The sequence below is a fragment of the Neltuma alba genome, unplaced genomic scaffold, assembly GCF_004799145.2.
Source record: "Neltuma alba isolate B1F8T4 unplaced genomic scaffold, ASM479914v2 tig00008065_pilon, whole genome shotgun sequence".
In the NCBI taxonomy this organism is placed as follows: domain Eukaryota; kingdom Viridiplantae; phylum Streptophyta; class Magnoliopsida; order Fabales; family Fabaceae; genus Neltuma; species Neltuma alba.
Window position 1 is genome coordinate 10,086 of NW_021634938.1, and position 21,787 is coordinate 31,872.

A 21,787-nucleotide genomic window follows, 5' to 3' on the forward strand; every position below is an offset into this window, starting at 1 on the left:
ATAATTTCTCTAAAATACTTATAGATATCATTATATTATATATCAGTTTATAAGTCAAGCAAATTCGTTTAGAAAAACTAATAAACATAAATATTTTAAGAATAATTTATTTAGCTTTCTTAATATCTCCAAATTAAATACCAATGCCCTACACACCAATAAATAAAATAGAAAAGAATGGCATTTAATTTCAATGCAAATAGCCAGGCGCATGATGAGATCCGTCATATGCCACTGTATATAGTCTGTAGGGCGCTATAATTGTTGGGAAATTAAATTTTATTTCATAAGGGATAAAAGAAACAAACAAATAAACTTAAAATAAGAACACATACATTGAGTAAAAAAGACAACACATAATTATAGTTGCATCCTCATAACACACACACACACAGGCTTTTTTGGTCGAGCACCGGTTGAGCTGGTACGGTGCAAATATTAATTCTTTGATCATAATAGGGTTCATAAATAAAGGGTATATAACGTTACCACAATGAAGAGATGCTTCTGGAAAGTCTAAACTCCAGAGCTGCATGAGGTATTTAAGAAAGTCAGACTTTCTAATTAAAATGTACATACAAAACTCCAGAGCTGCATGAGGTATTTAAGAAAGTCAGACTTTCTAATTAAAATCTACATACAAAACTTACTTTCCCAAACTTACGAATTAACTAGAGAACTAGTCTCTTAACGAGTCTGGTTAAGAGTTTTGTACAATTCATACAAATTGGATTTTATATTTCTTTTCTTTTCTTATTAAGCTTGAAATGAGACCATTCTGAGTTTTAAAAAAATAGCAATCCATTAAATTTATGCTTTAATAAATCTATTTTGTTGGGTTATGTGTTTATACATAAATGATCTACATTCATATTGGTTAATACTTTTTATTTAAATATTATTTTAATTATGATCGGTCTGATCCTAATTTCAATTACTATCTCTTAAAAAACCACCTCAACCAGCCCAATACCTTGGCATATGCTTTTAATTAGTGTCTAACAACTGTCGGGAGTTAGCTTAACTGCAAAGTCTTAAACTCCGAACAAATTCATGTGATGTGATGTGATGGGATCCTAACATTATGATGCGGTTGTAGTTTATAAACGAAGTTTTATAATTAGAATTGGAAGTGGTAACATTATAAGTAATGATGAGCACTTAGTGACTTGTAATGCTATTGGGCTTGGATTTCTCCCTTAATCTCGAGCTTTTGAGAGACTTTTCTTCCTTTTCGCCAGAGAGATTTTGAGAGCTTTAGATCCAGAACATCAAAAACTCTCTTTTCACCCATTTTTCTTTTTTACGTTTTAATTCTCGATCATCCCCGGCCCCTTCGTGCACGCGCCTCACTGCAATTCTTTTGAGCTTTGTATTTGATTTTTGCCTTCCGCATCACATTTTGCTGAGTTTTCGCCATGTTTGTGAAACGGCAAGGAACTTGAGTTTCCCTCATCTTCTTTTCCTACAATTTCACTAGAATGATGCTTGATTGTTCATACGATCCAATTGTCTTCTCTGCCAAAAAGCTCCATGTGGGTATGGGGTTCTAAGTTCAGCCACACGACTTTTGAAACATCACAATTTTCATTTCTCATATTTATGTATCATTCGAATACGATGAAGCATTTGAAATTAAGAGTGCACATTGTTTATTTTAAATTAGTACGAGCAAAATACATAACATCTTTAAATCTTTTTACTCATAATGAATTGAAAATGGACTGAACTATGTCAGGAATTATGTAAATCCAAAATCACATAAAACCCGACTCGATTAGAATTAGTTTTTGAGCCTACAAGGGTAGAGTCAAAAGGACATAGAGATCAATCACATCAACCCGATTGGCTTTATACAATCACTCTCTTGAAGTGAAGACCAGATTCTAGATGAGATGAAAGACTGAAAGTCAAAATCTACGCCAGCAATTAAGATACGGAGTTAACCAAAAATAGCACCCAAACTATCTAACATCTTAGGTAACTTCCAGAATCATCCACTTCACTCATTTAGCCCAAAAAAAGATCTCAATAGGACCAAATAGAATGCAAATCTAACACACTGATGTAACGGGTTCAGAAGCAAAGGAGAACCACTTTTGTACAGGCGCCAATAGCATGCATTGGCTAATATTTATAGTACTGCTTAGGAAATCATGAGATGTGCATGGCATCCGCATGATAAGTCTCCAGTTCCTTGTCAAGTTCCTCAGCAGACTTCTCAACCCCATCCTTCTTACCACGCCCTCGACCACGACCACGACCGCGACCCCGTCCACCGCCTCGACCACGCATACTCCCACCACCGCTCCTTCCACCACCACGACGTCCCCAGCTGTACAAATATTATTTTAAATTAATTAAAATCCAATTTCCGGATGTCAAATATCTATCGCTTACAAATTTATATCATGCCAACATACTGCTACCCTGCATAGACTACAGAGGAAAAACAGGCATTTTAGCATGTACAATGACATACTTTGAGATAATACTAGACCATCAAATATCTTGGCCCCGAATACCACAACTTCCAAAAAGTTAGTCCTCTTGAAGAACCCATCAAAACAAAATTGAAAATTCATACATTTGTATGGACTAATTTTTCTCAAGAAACATTTTAGCAACACACCATATACGACAGACATCCCACGTCTACTGATAAAAACTCTTACCCTGCACCACGATTAAACATAGCAGGACCTCCAGCTCTACCTCCAGGTCGACCTCCAGGCCTGCAAAATATCTAACCTCGGTGAACATTCAAAAAGGAGTTATGAAGCTGAGAAATGAAGGATAGGAACACTGAATAAAGTGAAAGGAGAAATATTTTTAGCATTTGTTTTGGACAATTTATTTTTGCATTACGAGAGAAATCATGCATTAAATACCCAGCATTGAAACATAGAGATAGACAATATCATGCTTAGACCAAAAAAGGGAAAATAAACTTGATACACAAATAACGACTTACGTCATGACAACTGTCCTCTTCCTCTGCCCATTTATCCCAGAAACATTCACACGAGCTGATACAGGCAATTCTGCATTGGCACCAACAACTTCAATCTTCATGGGCTTTCCATCCAAAAGTACATTATTGTACCGTTTAAGAGCTGCAAATGCATCGCTCCTTCTTGTATAGACAACTTCAGCTGAACCCTGTAACCAATAAAAGAAATAAAATAACACACTAATAGTGTAAATATTGAAAATTAAAATTAAAATGACTAAAACATGCAAATCAATACACATTTGCCTCGCCAAGAGCCCACTATACTTTGCACCCCTATACATATATCAAGCATTGCTTTCCCACTAACAAACACACCTAAAAAGTCTAATTGGCATTCACAACCCTGCAGCTCAATCTTTAACAATTTCATGCTGTGATACTAATATCTTCAAGATTTAAACCTCAAGAAGACAGAGGCAAGCACAGGCAACACAACAATACTGAGAAAGTAATGTCATGAGGTAGCAAATTTCTACACGTGAGATGAAAGCTCTCCCCCAGATATCAGGCAGGGCATATCATATAAGGAAGACAACACTAGATTTATTCAACTAAAATAGTATAGTAACAGACAGAAAAGGATAAAAATAACAGAACCACCACAGGTGGCTAGTGCACCCACTTGAGCCAATATAAAGACTAATCAACAAAAAAATATATGATAAATGAAACTGTAGTAATTGAAAGCCCAATACATACACTAGGACGACCATTTCTGTCATAGTGAACTGCATAGCGCTTCAAGTCTCCAATCTCCGCAAAAAGTTCCTGAATTGCAAATCCAAGTTTCAACAGGACTTCAAGAGAGACTGGTTAGGAACATTGATTATGTTTGAAAGAATATAACATGATCTGTACCCTTATATCTTCGTTGGTTACTCCATGGTCCAAGTTGGAAACATACAACTTTGTGCCCACTTCTATTCCGTGTATACCTGCAGCTTTTAAGCTATCTTCAAATAAATCGTGCTGCCATGGAAAACGCCTGGTTCTGCGAAAAGACTGGCAGGAGGAAACAGAGCACATCCACAGTGGCAAAGAACACATGTAAGAAGATATTCACCATCTTCAAGAATAGTTAGAGATCAGGTAAATCTCCACAAAAATATGAAACTGTTTATGAAGCAGATCTGACCAAAGTAAAACATTTAAGAAATTCCATACTCAAAAATCATTAGTTTAGGCGAATGGAGGGAAACAGGAGTAAGAATTCAACCCACTGCACATAAACGGGTGCTATGCTACAAGTGAGAGCGCCAGTTCTGATGTTTCGTGAAGGAAGCTCCTTTGCAAAATACGGTGAACTAGAGAAGTTAACTGAAATCTTGCACCGTAGAACCAACTTAGAAAGAGGATCCATTAAAATGCTGGTCCACACAACCAATCATCAAACACTAATAGCCGCCTCATCTAAATCAAATGAATTAGCATGGTTTAGAGCATTTAACCCATCTTATAGCTATATGATTTTTGTGCTCCTGGTAAGAGCTCCGTTTTGAAATACATCTAACGAAGTTCCTTCATGTTATATGCCAGGAGCGACCAATATCAGAGTTCTGTAGCAAAGCCCCCAAAAACAAAAGCAAACAACTCTTAGGTGCATGTTAATCGCAACATAATGGAACTATAACATAGGCATCGAGGACGCAAAATGACCAAGCAATAATTGAGCTTCTCCGTGGAACAATATTAATGAATTGCTCTTGCTTTTCGGTTCCTACAGCGCTGAATAAGATATCCTCTCATATTTGGGGATTTTATAGTATATCAGATTCTCAATCACACGCATAAGCATCCATTTAGTTAGCTTGCCTTGGCAATGGCATAAGCAGATGGCCGAGAATTAATTCCCAGAGGAGCTCTACGAGCTGCAGCAGGCATCCTTCCACCACGAAGATTCTGACCTGCTCCACGGCCACGGGGGGCTCTGCCACGCCCTCTACCCCTCTCCCTGTTACTTCTGGTTTTTATCCTGTCATCAAGTGACATATCCAAGGAAGTAGCCATTGCACTTGCAATATGACAGAATTGTATTTTTCAGGAAATGCTACTAATGAAGACCTGCCAAATATGCCAAAAGAAAACAATACATTTAAGTCAAATCATTGTAACATAAAAAGCAAATATACAAGATAGATATAAAAGTGCAGTTAAAGGCAACAAATGAACATGCACAAAGCATTAACAGGAAGAAGCCTCTGATGATCCAGGCAGTGAACCTTCAGTAAGGCATACACCTCTGACACCAATCCAACTTACACTCACTTTTCCTATTTGAAAGAATTTTTTATTTTGCAATGCATTAAAGGATAAAACTGTGCACTGCAAGCTGCGTTAATTTTAAGTAAATCCACTCCCAGTTGCTTTCTTTCATTTCTCAACCTACAATGGAGTAGCCACTAAAATCCACGTCCATCACACCCACCCCTGTTCTAAAGGATAAAACTGTGCAGTGCAAGCTGAGTTAAAGGACATTTCAATAGTTGATATGGCTAACGGCTATTGAAGAGTCGATACAAGCAAATTAGCATAAATATAACTTGCTGATAGACACAAATATCATCTAACAAATTTTCAGCAGTGAAACAGACACAGAGTGAGAACCAAAAAGATAATAGAGAAGTATATTATAAATTCTATCCATTACAACTGCATCTGATGTTTCTTAGAGGATTTCAAGGCTGTATCTTTTGGTTAGCAGACGTGAACCATTATACTTTATCTTAGACACCGACTAATTTTCTACAAACTCAATGCTCCGAAAAAAAAACAACTTCTAAGATAACTGCATATTACAGCGTTCCAAATTTAGCCATTCCCTATTGCCTCTAGACGCTGGAATTTTAGTCTTCCAGACTCTACAATGTCCTTTCACCTTTGACTACCTAAACATAAAGACATTGAAGAAACAGGAGAGCAAATAATGAAAGCCAAAACCCTGTTTTCCTCATGCTGGAAACCAAAAAAGACCTAACTTTTTCAAACCTTGGTTGACTCAAAACCTAGGTCATGGAAAAGCGTATTAATGGTTGCATTTGCGCGAAAAAAAAAAAAACAAAAAAGATAACAAATTTCAAAAACAGCATCCGAACATAAATAAAACACATTATAGCAAAATCAAATTCAACCAAAACTGGGTTTTAGCTAACTCAAATCAAAACACATCCCTAACCACAAGTTTGATAAAGGAACACAGCAAGATGATAGTTGAGTCATGCTATGATGATAAAGGAACGCACTTCTTGGCAATCAGATATAGCCTAATTCATACTTTCAAACCGTGAGAACCGCAAAATAGTTCGAAACCCCAACCTATCTGATGATCTACCGGCTAACGAAGGCTCATGGATCACAAGTCCAGGACCTGCCAAACTTAAAGCACTAATAGCGAATACTACTTCAGCAGTCCCTTATGCACCTTTAGCAGCTCAAAAGTGCATATCTAATCATGTTCCCTTTATCATCACAAACTGCATAATCCATGTGAAAATCATGTCCTCAAATCCATTCCTTTCATTGCCGCGTTTTAGTATAACTATTAAAGAGCACCTAAAGGAAGCCCACAAGCAAAAAGGGAACCTACAATAACCCAGCTTCCAACAGGTGACCACAACGACAAGAAGCACTAGATCAAGCAACCCGGACCCCAAGTTCATTCTTGAAGAGGTCCGTAATTACGGCAGGAGTCTACTCCACTAAGTTCGTCATAAAAGTTCAGATTTAGTAGCAATATGAAAGAAATCATTATACACAAAGCCCATTATAAAACCCAAAAGAAAGAAACACAGATTTCATGTGAGCACAGAGCATGAAAGCGTGACAAGCCGACAGGAAAAAAAAAAAGTACCTGGAAATTGCAACAAAATCGTACGATGAATATGAAGGAAGGGATGCGAGTCAACCAAGAATTGGAAAGAAACAGATTTGGAGAGGGGGGGGGAGGTTGAGGGAAATTAGGAGCAAAGCTATAAGAAGAGCGAGCGACTGGGGGTTTCGTAGTGAATAGAGACGAAAGATCTAACCATGCTTGTTCAGTTCAGAGGCGTCCTAGGGTTTCTGAGAAGAGGCTGGGATTTGTCGACGATGCTTTCGCCTTGCGCACTTTAAACGCTGAGACTGAGAAGGGGCTTTATGTCTTTTCGCCTTTCCTAAGTTGCCGTGTTGCGTCGCGGGTGTTGGATACTGGCCCTCCATCCACGAAACACGGTATATATTCTCACATCTCAACGGACACTTTTTCCCTTCTGAATTCTTTCTCACTCAATCAAATATCTTTAAAATAATTAGGTAAAACCTTCTATATAGATATTATATTAAGAATTACCTATTATTTATATAATTTTTTGGCCAGATATAATGTATATAAGTTACATCTATAAAATTGGATTAAAAAATCACGTTATTTATAACTTATTAGTAGCCCATTTTTATATAAAACTTACAAAAAAATTCACATTGTTCCTAAATAAATAAATAAATTATTTTTATATAACAAATACTAGAAGATGACATGTAAATTTAGAGGCGGACATATAAATAGGATTACGCAAATTGGTGATTCTTTCTGGAAAAAAAAAATCATATTTCATACAAAAATTGGATCTATATTTTAATTTACCTATTATATGTACAAAAACTAGAAAATAAATGGCACTCCTGTCTTTGAGCAGTAAAACTTGTCAAATTGATAAGTGACTGAGGGTCTTTGGCCAAAAAAAAAAAAATAAGTGAACGAGGGTAATATTAATGATGATGGTGATATTAATACTGGTGATGCATAAATATTAAATATAACATCATATAATATCTTACATCCATATATAACTAAGAATTAAGAAAAAAATAAATGTGTGTGTGTGTGTAAAATATTACAGTCAAATCCATCCATTGTTGAATGATATATCGTATCAAATATCTGCCTTTGAAAAAAGAGCAATGGATCAAATTGAAATTTCTTTAAAATTAGGCCAAATCATCAAATGTATTAAATACATAAGATTTCGATGTTATTAATTATGTTCTCACCAAAAAAAAAAAAACCTCCAAAATATCACAACCACAATATAGCAACTCAAAGCAAAACGTTTAGCTTCCTCCTTCTTTTTGCCTTTGGCAAGAGTAAATTCCCAGAAACAAAAACCAGAATACCACAATTATAGCCGGCCAAAATTTATCTAGGTCATTCACCATTCCGAAAACGTGACCATTAAGTATCAACAAGCAGATATATTCACAGCATAAGCACTTCATAGGCCTCAAAATAAATAGAAAAATGACCCAAAAAATATCTATTGAATTTCAAAATGACAAATAGGTGATTTTAGCAAATTTGGACCTGTTAAAATTATTATAAAAGTAGTCAAAGTCATTACAATAGTAGTCAGTATGACCTGTTTATTTTTTTGAAATTCAATAAGTATTTTTCTACCATTTTCCCAAATAAATAATCAGATCTCAGCCTTGGTTTATGAATTATAAACTTGTATAATCGGATCTCCAATTTCAATCACACTCCTCTTCAAACTTCCCATCCCAGTATTGGATCCGACCCGCCTCTGAACCTAATGGCTCTGTCTCTCACAATTGGAGAGACACAAGTTCTCAATGAGAGCAACTTTTGATATGGAAATGCAAAATACTACATTCAAGTGTCACGCTGTATGAATTAGATTTTCAAGTTTATGTCATTCTGCGTTGCTAATTTTTCTGACGAATTCAAAATCATAAAGTTCTGAGTTTAAAAAAACTAATTATAATAATAAAAAAATAATGTAATGATTTGAGATGTTTTTATCTGAGATCATGACTTGTAATTTGTTGTTTTTTATTTGAGTAATTAATTTTAGTTATTTTTTTATTTGTATGCTCTGTATTATTGGTTAGTTTCCTGTTCTAATTATCTTGACTTTTTAGTTTTTTATTTTAATTCTGGTCATAAAATTTAAATTGAAGTTGCCTACCGCTGACAAGCTGAAGCAATCCATTCTGAGTTTGATGAATTCATAGCATCGTGATGTGAAAGTTTGAATCATACCGCATTATTTTAAGAAAAGAAGAACAAGACACCTAGCAAAATTGACCGTTAAAACAAGAGCTATTACTCTTCAATTTGGTTCACTGAGTTGTATCCACGCAACAAGTTCACTTGCTGCTTAACTTCTTGATTCAAAATTTCGAGCACAAGAATGGATACAGCCTAGACGAATAACAAAAGGCTCAACACAATGCTCAAAGGAAGAACAGAAGCATAAGAAGACATATTATTAGATCAACCTACATGTAAATGTTGTCTTGGATGTACAACTACTAGCATTTTTGCTGGTAAAACATACAGCAGCTTCAGAACAAGGAATTTCTCTAGTCTAAAAAATCAGCCCTAAGCAAGACAAAAACTATACAGCAGATGACCTTGTGGTCTTAATAGATGTAGAACCCATGCTCAGTTTGATCACAACTCTCAACTTCTCAAATGTCAAGCTAAGCCAGGCACTGGTATGAGCCCCACAGCAGTGGACAACCTGAAAGAAAGAAATATGATATAAAGGGTGATGAGGCCCACTCCTAGTTTTTTGTCAGGATGCATGTCATTGCGAGGTAGAACAATAAGAGCCCAGATCAGTGCTGAGATAAGAAATCCCATAGTGTAAAATAAGCTTCGGTCTTCGGGAACCGTGTATGGTTCAGGTTTTGCAGACCAGGCCCCTAGCAGCATTGAGATTCCCAAACCAATAAGTGTGTTGAACATGGGACCTGCATAGCATCCAGATAAAGCAATCTGAACTCCATCTTCTCCATTTATTGCCAATGCAACATTTGACATCAAATCCCCCATTGAGTTACCCCATGCTAATACAGTTAATCCCAGGATAGATGGATTAACTCCTAAAATTACACCAAATGACAACAATACAGCAACAAGCTCATTTGCAATCATGTAGAACCACACTATGCTCATGACAAATCCTCCAAGAACCCAAGCAACCAAAAACCTGCGCGGTGGATAATCAGGTAAAGTGTATTTATAGGCAAGAACACCAAGTGTGCATCCAAGAACACCACCAATGAGGTAGGAAAGTATAGCACTCAAGTAACCCACATTATCTTGAGTGTTCCACAAAATGGCCAAGAGAATTGGAGCCAGTGAAGCACTAGCCACACCATACTTTTTTGACCAAACTTCCTCATGGACCAAGGGAATTGTTAGCCGTCTAGGAATTGTCAGTGGCATCTCCATCAGTAAAAATAGTTTTGCTACAGTGAAGGTCGAGTGGTTGTTTTCCTCACTCCCATCACTCCATCCCCAAGGAGGCCTTTCATCATTTATCATATTAGCCTGATTTGAATAGATAGCAACATGTGAAGACCACATCCACTGTGGCAAGGAAGGAGGGAGATGGGGAGGATCATTGTCCGTCTCTATGTCAAGCAAAGAGCTATATACGGAAGACTCTTCTTCAGATCCAAGGGCGAATATACCTCCACGGACAGGAAGCATTGGTGTGACAGCATCCAATTTTAACCTTCGTGCATGTTTCCAAAATATCTCATTTGCAGCAACAAAAAATGCATAAACAATGTAAATTGATACAAAAACAATGGCTGCCCCAACTCCCACTTGACCAACAACCAGCATCAGCAAAAGTGATAAAAGAGTGAATAGAAAGAAGCTAACATCCCTTATAAAGCATCTTCTATCAATTTGAATTCCTTTACCGGACACACAAAGAGAGACAGTCCCAACAACAACACAGGTAACAAACAAAGCACCGCCTAACACGCTATTAAGCCCAACATCCCCTGCATCTGTACCAACAAAGGAAGCAATACTGGCAAACACATCAGGTGCACCATTTCCAAGTGGAAGGAGCACAACCCCAGCAACAGTTGGAGGAAATTTCAAGAGCCTCGAGAGAAACTCAAGAGATGGACAGAAGAAGTCTGCAGCTGTGTTCCCCAGTAAGTAAAACAATGCAGCTAGCCATATACCCAACACTAGGTAGCCCAGCCCACGAAAATTTTGACATGTACAATATAAAAATCTTATGTGATCAAAACTTCCTCCTGAATTACACTGTGGATTCGCCTTTAAGTATTCACATGGGCCAGAATAACCATCATGGACGAATAACCCAGGACAAAGTTCAGCACTATTTGCAGTCAAATTATTCTGATGAGGCTCAACAGCTAGCCTTGATGAGTTAAGGCTGATTTCAACCATTTGCCGGCGAATCACTGCTCTTGGAGGCAAATGATGGTGTGCCAAATATGCAGATTGCCTAAGAAGAGGGTTACGAACGACATCTTCCCAATTGTAAAAGAAGAAAAACAAGGCCACAGAACAAAGGAAATTAAATATCCTATGAAATGTTCTGTGTCTTGAGCCAAATAAGACATTTTGCATTCTCATGTCGAATTTTTTATCCTGAATAAGACCATCCACTATGCCGCTGAACTCCAGAATATTCAAATCCAAGAAAATAGAATTTGTCTAGGGCTTCAATTTCTGGAAAATGAAGCCCCGGACTGAGAGTTGATGATACTTGAAACACTATCCAATGAACAAGTACTTGATTCCAAAAGCTTACCTGAATTATAGCGATGGAATTAAACATGTTAGAATAGTACCAAGAACATAATAAAAATTAAGATACAAAATATAAGGTCATAACATATGATTGACTAAAAGTGAAATTGATAAGACAGAATTAAGGTAACCCACTGCATATATGGAATCCATTAATATATCCCTCTCTGGCTTTAGGGATAGTACTGTTAGAGAAAAAAATGATATAAAATGCATAATTATTGCAAAAATTTTGATGATTATTTTGTAATCATATCTAAATTTTCCAATAAATGTTGAACCTTCATAAAAATGACATCACAATTTACCTTGAACAGCATGGGTATAAATTACTAGCTTCCACAACTTACCAATTATTTACCATAAGTAAACATTGCATAATACTACCACCAATCCTAAATATAAGAGCTATTTGGTGGTGTAATTTATGCTACAAACTAGCTCTTATGTCTAGGATCAAGATAGGATACAATATCATCATCTTCATCATGCACCCAGAATCAAATTGACTGGGAATATAAATGGAAAGATTCACGGTAGCCCATCAAGAATAGAGAAACATCATTTTAAAACCAAAAAGAATATTCATATTACTGCGTAACTAAATTTCTATCTTAATCATGCTGGTTAGACTTGATTCTACTCTAAAACCTAAGGCAACACATCCAAACCAATATTAAGCGATCAGGGTGCAATCAGCAGGAAGAAAGAAGGACTGTTAGATTAGATTATATGGGCAGAACTCCTTATGGTCAACACACCTGAAATGGACAGAACAGAGGGGATGAGCGAGATCGACGGAGTCAACGCACACCACAAAACGAGAGGAGAAAACAGGGATTAACTCACAACACACAACAAGAATGCTATGGTATGAACTTCAGAGCCATGGGCCAATCTCATCTACGTTAATACCTCAAACAACAGGAGTGAGAGGTATAAGCTGTCTACATAAGGTTGCACATCAAACTTCACCAAGGTTGAGAGGCAAAAAGCACAAGCAATCAGTCTAATGAAAGTGAAGATCACCATAGGACAGGTAATACAAATCAATCAATCGATGTCCCATGTGATCATGAAGTCACCTAAACAGCAAACACAGTGAAAAAGCAATTGTTCAAGGTTAGTTGATTGTGTAAGAGTCAAACATGCAGCACCTCAAGCAATTAGATTGGGACCTCAATAGTACTAACAATACAACAGTATCCTTGATTTGAACCTTCAAACATGCCTTACAGCTTCACAGTACGTTCTCAAAAATGATTGACCATAAGTATCAAATTAGATAAGGAACAAAGTAGACCAAATAGAAAGCCACAAGATTCCAATGCAAAAACAATCACTTTGGATGGTCCCCCTGGAATAGGGAAGTCATATTTACCAAAGAATGTAGCTACATAGGCAGAATCAACATTCATTATATATACTATATTGCATTACTTATGGCGCAGATGTGGGGGTTGGCTCATTATGGAATGAATACTGTTATATGGAACTCAATCAAGGATGTCCTAACCAAAAAGCTATTTCAATTTTCACTTAACGTGCAGATCGATATTCCCAACTCAAGTATTGCATTTATAAACTTCAGTTTTTTGGTTTTGTTTAGTGTGACTTCAACTTCTAATGTACTTTTATGAAATAACTTCGACGCTTCTTGGTTTATCCTAGATTGCAAGTCAGAAAATTTTAAGTTCGACTAATTGTGAGAGAAACTAAAAACAAAGAAGAAACGGGGAAATCTGAATCAAAGAAGAAAAGGAATAAAACCAGAAACATGAAACCAGAGAGTTGAGACATGTACGAACGAGAACAAGGATGAAGAACATAAGAATCGATATGATCTAGGAGAGATACTCACCTGACGACAATGAAGATGGATAGAGGAAGAGAGGCGGCGGCGGCGACGGGGGGAGGAGAGGCGACGGGTCGATGCGGAAAGGAAAAGGCGACGCCCGGAAGAGAAAGGAAAGGGGTTGCCGTTCACAAGTTAAAAAGGCGTCACAGGAATATCTGGGGAAAAAAATTAAAAAAATGCTATGGACAATTTTGCCAGGATACGAGAAAAATTTTCTGATTCTCTCCCCCGAAAGAGGACAATTTGGGAGGAAGGAGGAAGGGACAAAAATTCTCCATTTCCCCCTTCTTAATTTTTTCTGAACCAAACAGTCTTAATTTTTTCCTTTCCTTTCCCTTTCTTTTCTTCTCCTCAAGAAGCCCGGCCCCCAGCCAAACACTACGTTAGGCTTTCACTGAAAGGGATGAGAATCGCGGACGACGTCGCTGATGCTTCCCCTTTTTTCGTCATAACCATATATGCTTCATTTTTTTATTAAAAAGGTTGGACATAAATATTAAAATGAGAAAATATTTGATAGAGATGATCAATCTTCCAAAGCGTATTGCAAATTTGTGCTCTGTCATGGCAAAAATTGCAAATATGTATTTGCGCTCCCGTATCTCTAGGATTTGCTATGTATTTTCCTTTTTTCAGATAAGGAGAAGACCCACACGGCACGCAAGCCGTGTCCCCCCCCCCTCCTTTTAAGCATAGGTTAAGGCCTAGTTTAGATTCATAATTATAAATGCCTCTATAAAAATATTTTATATAAATTAAGACAATTTTTTTTACACACTTACTTTGTATTTTACAAATTATAATTAAAAAATTACTTATAAGATATTCTAAACGAATTCTAAATATTTGTGTTAGCTACTAATTTTGAAGAGTAAGAATGCCTCGTTTAATGAGTTATAACTGAAAAGTATACTTCAAAACACTTAAATTTGTATACCTCGCTGTAGAAGCGAGTTACTTACCCCTCATATGCTTATTGGTATTTGTAATGTATCTTTAATCCTATAGCTGGTATGAGAGGAGAGGAGGAGAGAGAAAATTTTTTAATAAAATTAATTTAACAAATTAAAAAAGTGGGTCACAAAATTTTATTAAAAAGAAGATATAGGACAAATGAGTAACAAAGACTCATTAAAAGTTCGTTCACCTGTATATATTTTATTTTCTTTGGTTCAAAATATAAGTGTCAAATATTTAAAGAGGCTTGTTTTTTTGTTTCTATAAGCATCACTTTCAATTTGTCTAATCAATTATTACATTTTTTTTAATTTTACTACTAATTAATTTTATGTCTCTCTCACCTTTTTTCCCACTCATTCTTTTTTATTTATTTTCCACTAATTTTTTCTCTCAGTTGTCCTATTTAAAAATAAAAGCGTTTTAAAAAAATAAGTTACAATTTTTACATCTTTATTATTTTTAATTAAATTTAACTAAACATTTTAAATTTCATAAATTAATTATTTGATCCTCCTATTTTGAAAGTACGCACACAATTAGAAAGAAACCAATAAATATGCAATCATGTTAGATGGGTTTTCAATCCACGTAAACCGACAATCAATAATAAGGGACTAACGGTGCCATGATGTGCGTAATTTTAATAATCTTAATATAGTTATATGAGCATTTTAAGAAAAAATATGAATTGTCTTTGGAATTTCAGATAATGCCACATATTAGAATATGCCACTGCCCAAAATAATCTCATGTTTTTTTTTTGGTCAAAACAAAATAATCTCACGTTTGAAATGGATGTAGTTTTATTTTTAAAGAAAACATTTACTTCCTCCAATCGCTCCTATTTATAAATTATTTTACTTTCAACATTTTTCACCAAATATAAAAAATCTTAAAATTCATTGACGCTTTTCAAAACTTTAATAAGTTTTCCATTTTGCTCATGTAAAAACATCGAACGGGGGATGCAAAGAACAATCATAATAAATAATTAATGGAATCCCTTGAAGAAATACCACAAAACTCATCCTTTACATAATTTATAAACAGAAGGAGGTAAACACTTTTTTTTTGAAATCCCAAAAAAATACTTTTCAACCTCTATACTATTTTGGGTTAAGGTGCGCCCAGCACCCCGAACTATTTACCCAGGTGCGTCCAGTGGCTTAAAATAATTTTGGGTGCATCCAGTGTCCTAAACTAATTAAAATGGTGTATCCATATCCCAGGCTAATATAAATGTTATGTTTAACTGTTACTTTCCTGACTCAACTTAAAGTTGACCCCAAGTATTTTACATGGTAGACACATGAGCACCGATGTGTATTATTCTTACTCAAAAGTCAATTTATTAGAAGAAGAGGAAGGAAATAGATTCAATTTTGAGTAAGAATAATACATATCAAATGTCCATATGTCTACCATTTAGAATATTTGGGGTCAACTTTAAGTCGAGTCAGGAAAGTAACAGTTAAACATAACATTTCTGTTAGCCTGGGATATGGACGCACCATTTTAATTAGTTTAGAACACTGGATGCACCTAAAATTACTTTAGGCTAATGGACGTACTTGGATAAATAGTTTAGAGTACTGAGCGCACCTTAACTCTAATATTTTTAGTATAGTTTTGCTCTTACTTTAATGAAGGTGCAACTTTGGGGGGAAGAAAAACATCACTAATGCCCACTTTATCACCCTTGTCGGAAGCTAGCCTTCAGGGCTTCAGCTCTAGCCCTCCAATTGAGCCAGCAGCCCGTCACTAGAGCTTGGGCCACCTTCTTGGTGGAGCTCCAATACAAATGGCTATGATTTCTTAAAACAAAGTCAGCTCATGAAGTATAATAAATACTTCCTCTCATCCTATTTCAAACCTTTATATTTAAGAAAGAATGTGATATATTTTATAAATTTTAATTTATTTTAATATTTAATACATTTTTTAAATTTTTGTTCTTTTTTTTTTTGGTATATTCTCGTTTATCACGTTTTTTACATATTCTCTTGTATCTTTTTTTGCATTTATTACAAAAGTATATTTAAAAAAATATATTATTAACTTATTTATTACTTTTAAGTAATTATTCAGTACTTATGAATTAATTATTTGAAAATTTTAATAAGAATTGTGAAGAGTATTGAAGTAGTTAATGAAAAATAATACATAGCTTTTGGTTAAAAGAAATACTCCCTCCGTTCCTTATTATAAAAGATATTTGATGCTTATGGTATGTTTTCATATATAAGAGACGCTTAAAAGTTGTCTCTATTTTTTTGTATTGATTTTCTATTTTATCCCTATTTATTTTGTCTCTAACTCATACTCTCTTTCCCTTTCACTTCTTTCTTTTAATAATTTAATTATTCTCTCTTATACTCTCTCTCCTTATTAATGGGGATATTGTTGAAAAAAACATTATACTTTTTACACATTAATTGTCCTCAACTAATTTTAACTGATTTTTTATCAATATAATTTGGTTATTTGTCTCTTATAATAAAAAGTGAAGGGAGTAATAAATACCAGCTAATAAAAAGCTGTGGACATCGTAAAACATCATCCAACTGTAAAATTTGAAAAAATAGGTTGCCTTTCACTAATCAGCATGTATTATAATAAAGAAAGAAGTGCAATAAATATTCATTTTACACTTGGCCAATTACTTACTTACATTCCTGATTTATTATACTTAATTATCTTTTCTTTATTAGTACCTTTTTTCTTTTTTGCCAGCATGCTACTTAGTTAACAAATGACAACATATTGCACCAAATTTTACAATTAAAGATTTTAGGATATATTATATACAACACTTAGTTAAAAATTTACTACTTTTTTTTTGTCAATTATTACTATAATATTTCACAAGCTAGTTTTACATTAAAAAAAATTAAGATCTAAATATAATAATTATTTTCATATAATTGTAAAACTTAAATTTCGCAATATCGATGTCATTGAATACATAATCATTAACGACTATATGCAATTGCTTAAAATCATCGCTAACATTTATCTGTTGCTTTAAGCATTGAAAGTTCAGCCAATATCTCATTTACTAATTTAAATGAGTTTCAATTTTTCACTCTTTCTTGGGAATGTAAGAGTGAATGAAAAAAAAAAAACTGCAAAAGAATCAATTCTTCAAGGTCAGATGCGGTGAATCAAAATTGAAGAAAGCTGCTTGAAATGGGGGTACTCATTTCCAAGATACCCCCCCGTCTGGAGACCAAAATAGGATATGAACTTAAAACCAGCCTTAATTAATAGCACCACCAACCAACGCAATTTTGTCCAATGCTAAATTGCCATTAACTAATCCACTGAAATCAAACGATCAGAACGAACAGCAAATCCAAGTTAGAAATTAGAACCCAGAATGATATCATTAAATCAAGTCATTTTCTCGTCTATGATAATTAGAAAACCAACAAGGATGCCTCTTCATCAGCGAACTCCCACTAAAACTACACTACGGCTACACAAATTTTACACCACAATTACACCAACACAAACTACCACATCCACTTCACCACAGCGAGAGAAAGAAGAATAAAGGAAAAAGGAGAAAAAAAAGAACACTACCCCTAATTCATAAGCCTATTGTTCAACGCTCACTTCCGTCAGAGTGGGCTTCTCCTTCGGCGGCCGGCCTCTGCCCCGACTCACAACTGGCCCAGTTTCCGGTGAAGTTCGGGCCACCTTCTTGGGCCTTCCTCTGGGCCTGCCGCTGCCGGTTGAGGTTTTGGGCTTGGACGAGGCATTCGGGTCCTTGGGTGGACGGCCTCTGGGTCGGGGCGGAGAAAGTACGGTACCCGGAGGCAGTGGAGCCTTGGCCTTGGGTGGCCTGCCCCGGCCTCTCTTGGGTGGAGCATTCGGGTCGGGTTTCATGTAGTTGTTCTTGGCGAACACAAGCTCCCCGGCGTCCTTCATCCTGTTCAGATGGTGAGACAGCAACGTGGAGTGGGTCGCCGGCAAGTCGCTGTAGGTGGTCTCTATGTGCTTCGCGATCGACGATTTGTTCGAACCATTGGGTTCGTTCAGAGCCTCCAGAGCTTTCATTATCATCTACAACAGCACACGCATACGAAACAAAGAGAGGTAAAAATTTTGCTGTAAAAAATCCCGGATCTGTTCACTGCTCAACTAAATTTTTTTTTTTCCAAAAATACCCAGAGTCTTGCGAAACTCAGATCAGAATGACTGTCAAAGCTAAGAAAGAAGATTACCTCTGGGTACGGAGGAAGAGAAGGAGGAGTTTCAGTCGCCATTTTAGGTGGAGAGAGCGAAGCTCGTCGTGAAGCCAACGAAGCTCGGAAATTGAAACTTTAAAAGAGACGAAGGAGAAGGAGTGAGAGAAATTTTTTTCACAAAAGGAACTGTTGAAATTTAGTTTGGCACCAGCATCGATCCGGGGATGGATTTAAAGGAGAATAAATAGATTTTTTAAAAACCGAAAAGAGAAAGAGGGGATTAGAAAAAGGAAAAAAAAGGAAAGAAAGGAAAAGCAGCGCCATCCCCTTTTCCCCCTCTCCTACTCGTTCATCTTTTTGAGGGAATAATCGACGGCTGGGAATTATCAAATGGGCGATGATCTAAGGGCGTAGTATTTCGTGTGAGGGGGTCACCTGGATCGATGACGTGGCGGGATTTTGAAATGGGCACATTATCCTCCATTTATTTATTGCTGCCTTTTTTGTTTTTTTGGGGTTCCATTTGTTTTGAATGAGGATTTAGGTGAAAAGTCCGTTTATTTTCCGTGGGGAGACAGGAATTATACATTTCTCAACCGATTACAAAAAGAGAACAAGGACTTGTCTGCCTGTTCTGGGCATTTACAACCTAATCAACACTTCTTCTTTTTTTGTCAATCAATCTAATTTCACAAAAACAGTTTTTAATTATTTTATAATATAATGAATATTTGGCTTGATTTTTTTTTGAAACCAGGTATTATCCTCAGCCAATAACTATAGACTAATTTTTTTAAGGCATAAAAATTATCAAAATGGGTTTTGCCTCTGTCACCAAAACTTTTTTCATAAATTTGAACATAAAAGTTATGATTAAATATGATTTGTATCGTTTTATTTCACTTAGAAGTAGTATTTTGTTTTAATTTGGTCACTACTACAATTTCTTACAGAAGTATTTTACAATTTCTTGTAAGAATTTTTTGAATTTCTTTATCAGATATACATATAACAGAAGAACATAATAGGTAATAAAAAATAAATACTCCCTCCGGTTCTTAATATAATTAGATTATAAAGTATGTTTTATATTTTAAAAAAACTGGATGAATAATTCACGTAATTAAAAGTGAAGAGGCCGTTCAAAATAACACACCTTACGAGACATGAAATGTGGAAGTAACGCTTTATTTTGCGTTTCAGTTCCAAAGACTTTTGCTTGGAGGAGAGGGAAGGCATTTTAAAAAAAATTAAAAAAACGTGGGAAGGAAGAATAATTATATGTGGCACAATTATATTCTCCTTTTTATTAACATTGTTTTTCCCCTAGTTTATATAAATATTTAATAAAATATATTTATGAATTTCAGAAGAAATTATATACTTATGAAAGCATATAGAGATCTAAATTTTCTTCAAGAAAATCAGAGTTAATCATTATACATAAACGTATAAATAATTATAATATACATATATAAATATTACATGACCATATAAACAATTATAATATAATATTTTTCTCACAATAAAATTAACTCCTCAGTCATTATAGATTTATATAACATTTAATCAAGTTTTTATATTTTTTTATTGGATCTCAATCATAGCCATTTGTCTAATCAAGGAGAACAAAACTGAACTGGACTGGCCTGTTCAATTAGAAAACCAGTTCCAGTGAACTAGTCGTTAGTCCGGTCTGATTTGTAGAAAAAACCGGACCTACTGTGAACCGGTGGGGAACCAGTCCAATTAGTAAAAACCAGTTGGGCGATTCACCTTGTTTAATTTTTTTTGGTTGCCTAGCCACACAAAACGACGTCGTTTACCATTAAAAAAAAACTTTCTTCCTCCCTCATTCAACCCGATGTCTCGAGCTTTCAGTCCTCCTCCCCTATTTCTGAACATCAAAGTCCTCTCCCCCTTGGATCATCGAGATCTCTTCCACTTTCTCTCAGTCACAAACTCTTGCTGTGAACCCCAGCAAAATCCACAATGTCACCTCATCACTGACAGTGGCACTCCCTCCTCTGTGGCTCCATTCACCGCTCACATTGCTTCAACTTCACAGCTCTCCTTCGTCTTCGCCGTTCAACTTTGCAACTCTGCTTTGCCTTTGCCATTCACCTTCGCAACTCACATCGCAAGTCCCGAGTCTCCATCATCCATCCTCTCCTTACTAACATCCTGCTTCACCTTCGGTTCAGGCATTGAGTTGTAGCCTTGTGGGTAAGCTCAACACCTTTCTTTTTTAGCTATGTTGTGTTTTTAAGATTGAAGAGCTGCCTCTCTCTGTGCTGTCGTGAGATTTGAGAAGGGAGGAGAGTGTTGTTGCTGAAATAATCAAATAAATTAAGATTGTTGTTGCCGAAATAAATCAAGTGTTGTTGCTGAAATAAATCAAATAATATAGCTGTTGATTGACTCGATCCTTTAGATTAATTTTGTCCATAGGATAAGCTATTGTTTTGCATTATAATTTTGATTATACTGTGAGCTTACATTATGTAGATTGTACTAATTTTGATTCCTTTAGATTATGCTGCCAATGATCTCAGTGATAATTTTGATTTTCCATACAGATGAGGATATGTATTCTATTAATGTTCATTTTGTATAATTAAACATTTAAACTATGTTGGTTTTTATATTTCCTTCAATGATTATTACTTATGAATTTTGTTCCACTTCTGAGTTATATTTTATTATTTTATTATGACCGGTTCGATCCTGGTTCAACCACAGTCCTGACCCACCCTTGACCTACTGTCTTGACCAATTTAGTTCTCGGTCCGGTTTTTTGTTCCTTGGATCTAACACATTTACCGCATGTTAATTAGCATTGATGCAGGTGTTGATTAATTGACGTACAATTCATTGTAAAAATTGTTATCCAGAGTTAGTTGGATATTTAATTTGATTTTAAATATAAGATTTTAATATGTTTTATCTTTAATATCTATTCATTTTATCTCAAGTAATTTTTATAGTAATTATACATATTAAGAAATTTTTTTAAAAAAATTAATTTTAATATATATGATTGATAGGATATTAGTTTAGCTAGTTTCCTTAACGAGGGACCTGAGATCAACATGGAAAGAGGGAAAAAAAAGTTGCAGAGGGAACAGTCCGTATGCGGGGGAGAAGCGGGGGGACTGTGATTGCCACGGGCATCT

At 35.5% G+C, this 21,787-nt stretch overlaps 3 protein-coding genes across 5 annotated transcripts; all 3 read right to left on the reverse strand.

The window, feature by feature from the left end:
• Positions 1 to 1,850: 1,850 nt before the first annotated feature.
• LOC114753673 (THO complex subunit 4D) lies at positions 1,851 to 16,201 on the reverse strand. Of its 3 annotated transcripts, none has more exons than XM_028942374.1 (7): positions 16,196 to 16,201; positions 4,829 to 4,915; positions 3,875 to 4,018; positions 3,716 to 3,784; positions 2,975 to 3,162; positions 2,676 to 2,735; positions 1,851 to 2,335 (listed from the first exon to the last, which is right to left on the reverse strand). In XM_028942374.1, exons 2-7 carry the CDS (start codon positions 4,895 to 4,897, stop codon positions 2,155 to 2,157), a joined length of 711 nt encoding a protein of 236 aa, XP_028798207.1. In that variant the 5' UTR covers positions 4,898 to 4,915; positions 16,196 to 16,201; the 3' UTR covers positions 1,851 to 2,154. The 3 variants fall into 3 exon arrangements, with proteins under 3 accessions (XP_028798207.1, XP_028798205.1, XP_028798206.1); XM_028942372.1 differs by lacking the exon at positions 16,196 to 16,201 and adding an exon at positions 6,864 to 7,094 and having other exon boundaries at positions 4,829 to 5,077; XM_028942373.1 differs by lacking the exon at positions 16,196 to 16,201 and having other exon boundaries at positions 4,233 to 4,967.
• On the reverse strand, positions 9,250 to 13,682 carry LOC114753671 (cation/calcium exchanger 4-like). Its single transcript, XM_028942370.1, has 2 exons — positions 13,462 to 13,682; positions 9,250 to 11,601 (listed from the first exon to the last, which is right to left on the reverse strand). Exon 2 carries the CDS (start codon positions 11,421 to 11,423, stop codon positions 9,489 to 9,491), a length of 1,935 nt encoding a protein of 644 aa, XP_028798203.1. The 5' UTR covers positions 11,424 to 11,601; positions 13,462 to 13,682; the 3' UTR covers positions 9,250 to 9,488.
• Positions 16,202 to 17,778: 1,577 nt separating the features above from the next.
• Positions 17,779 to 18,879, reverse strand: LOC114753674 (HMG-Y-related protein A-like). The gene is made up of 2 exons (XM_028942375.1): positions 18,648 to 18,879; positions 17,779 to 18,486 (listed from the first exon to the last, which is right to left on the reverse strand). Exons 1-2 carry the CDS (start codon positions 18,687 to 18,689, stop codon positions 18,019 to 18,021), a joined length of 510 nt encoding a protein of 169 aa, XP_028798208.1. The 5' UTR covers positions 18,690 to 18,879; the 3' UTR covers positions 17,779 to 18,018.
• Between the last annotated feature and the right edge of the window lie 2,908 nt (positions 18,880 to 21,787).

Bases quoted from the DNA above. Each gene is read 5' to 3' on its own strand.
- LOC114753671 (XM_028942370.1), bottom strand. From the start codon at position 11,423: ATGAGAATGCAAAATGTCTTATTTGGCTCAAGACACAGAACATTTCAT.
- LOC114753673 (XM_028942372.1), bottom strand. From the start codon at position 5,023: ATGGCTACTTCCTTGGATATGTCACTTGATGACAGGATAAAAACCAGA. The intron at 4,019-4,828 runs GCAAGCTAACTA...TCCTCCTGCCAG, and splicing joins CTGCTTATGCCATTGCCAAG to TCTTTTCGCAGAACCAGGCG. The intron at 3,163-3,715 runs GTATGTATTGGG...TATTGGTTACAG, and splicing joins ACAGAAATGGTCGTCCTAGT to GGTTCAGCTGAAGTTGTCTA.
- LOC114753674 (XM_028942375.1), bottom strand. From the start codon at position 18,689: ATGGCGACTGAAACTCCTCCTTCTCTTCCTCCGTACCCAGAG. The intron at 18,487-18,647 runs GTAATCTTCTTT...GTGCTGTTGTAG, and splicing joins CTCTTCCTCCGTACCCAGAG to ATGATAATGAAAGCTCTGGA.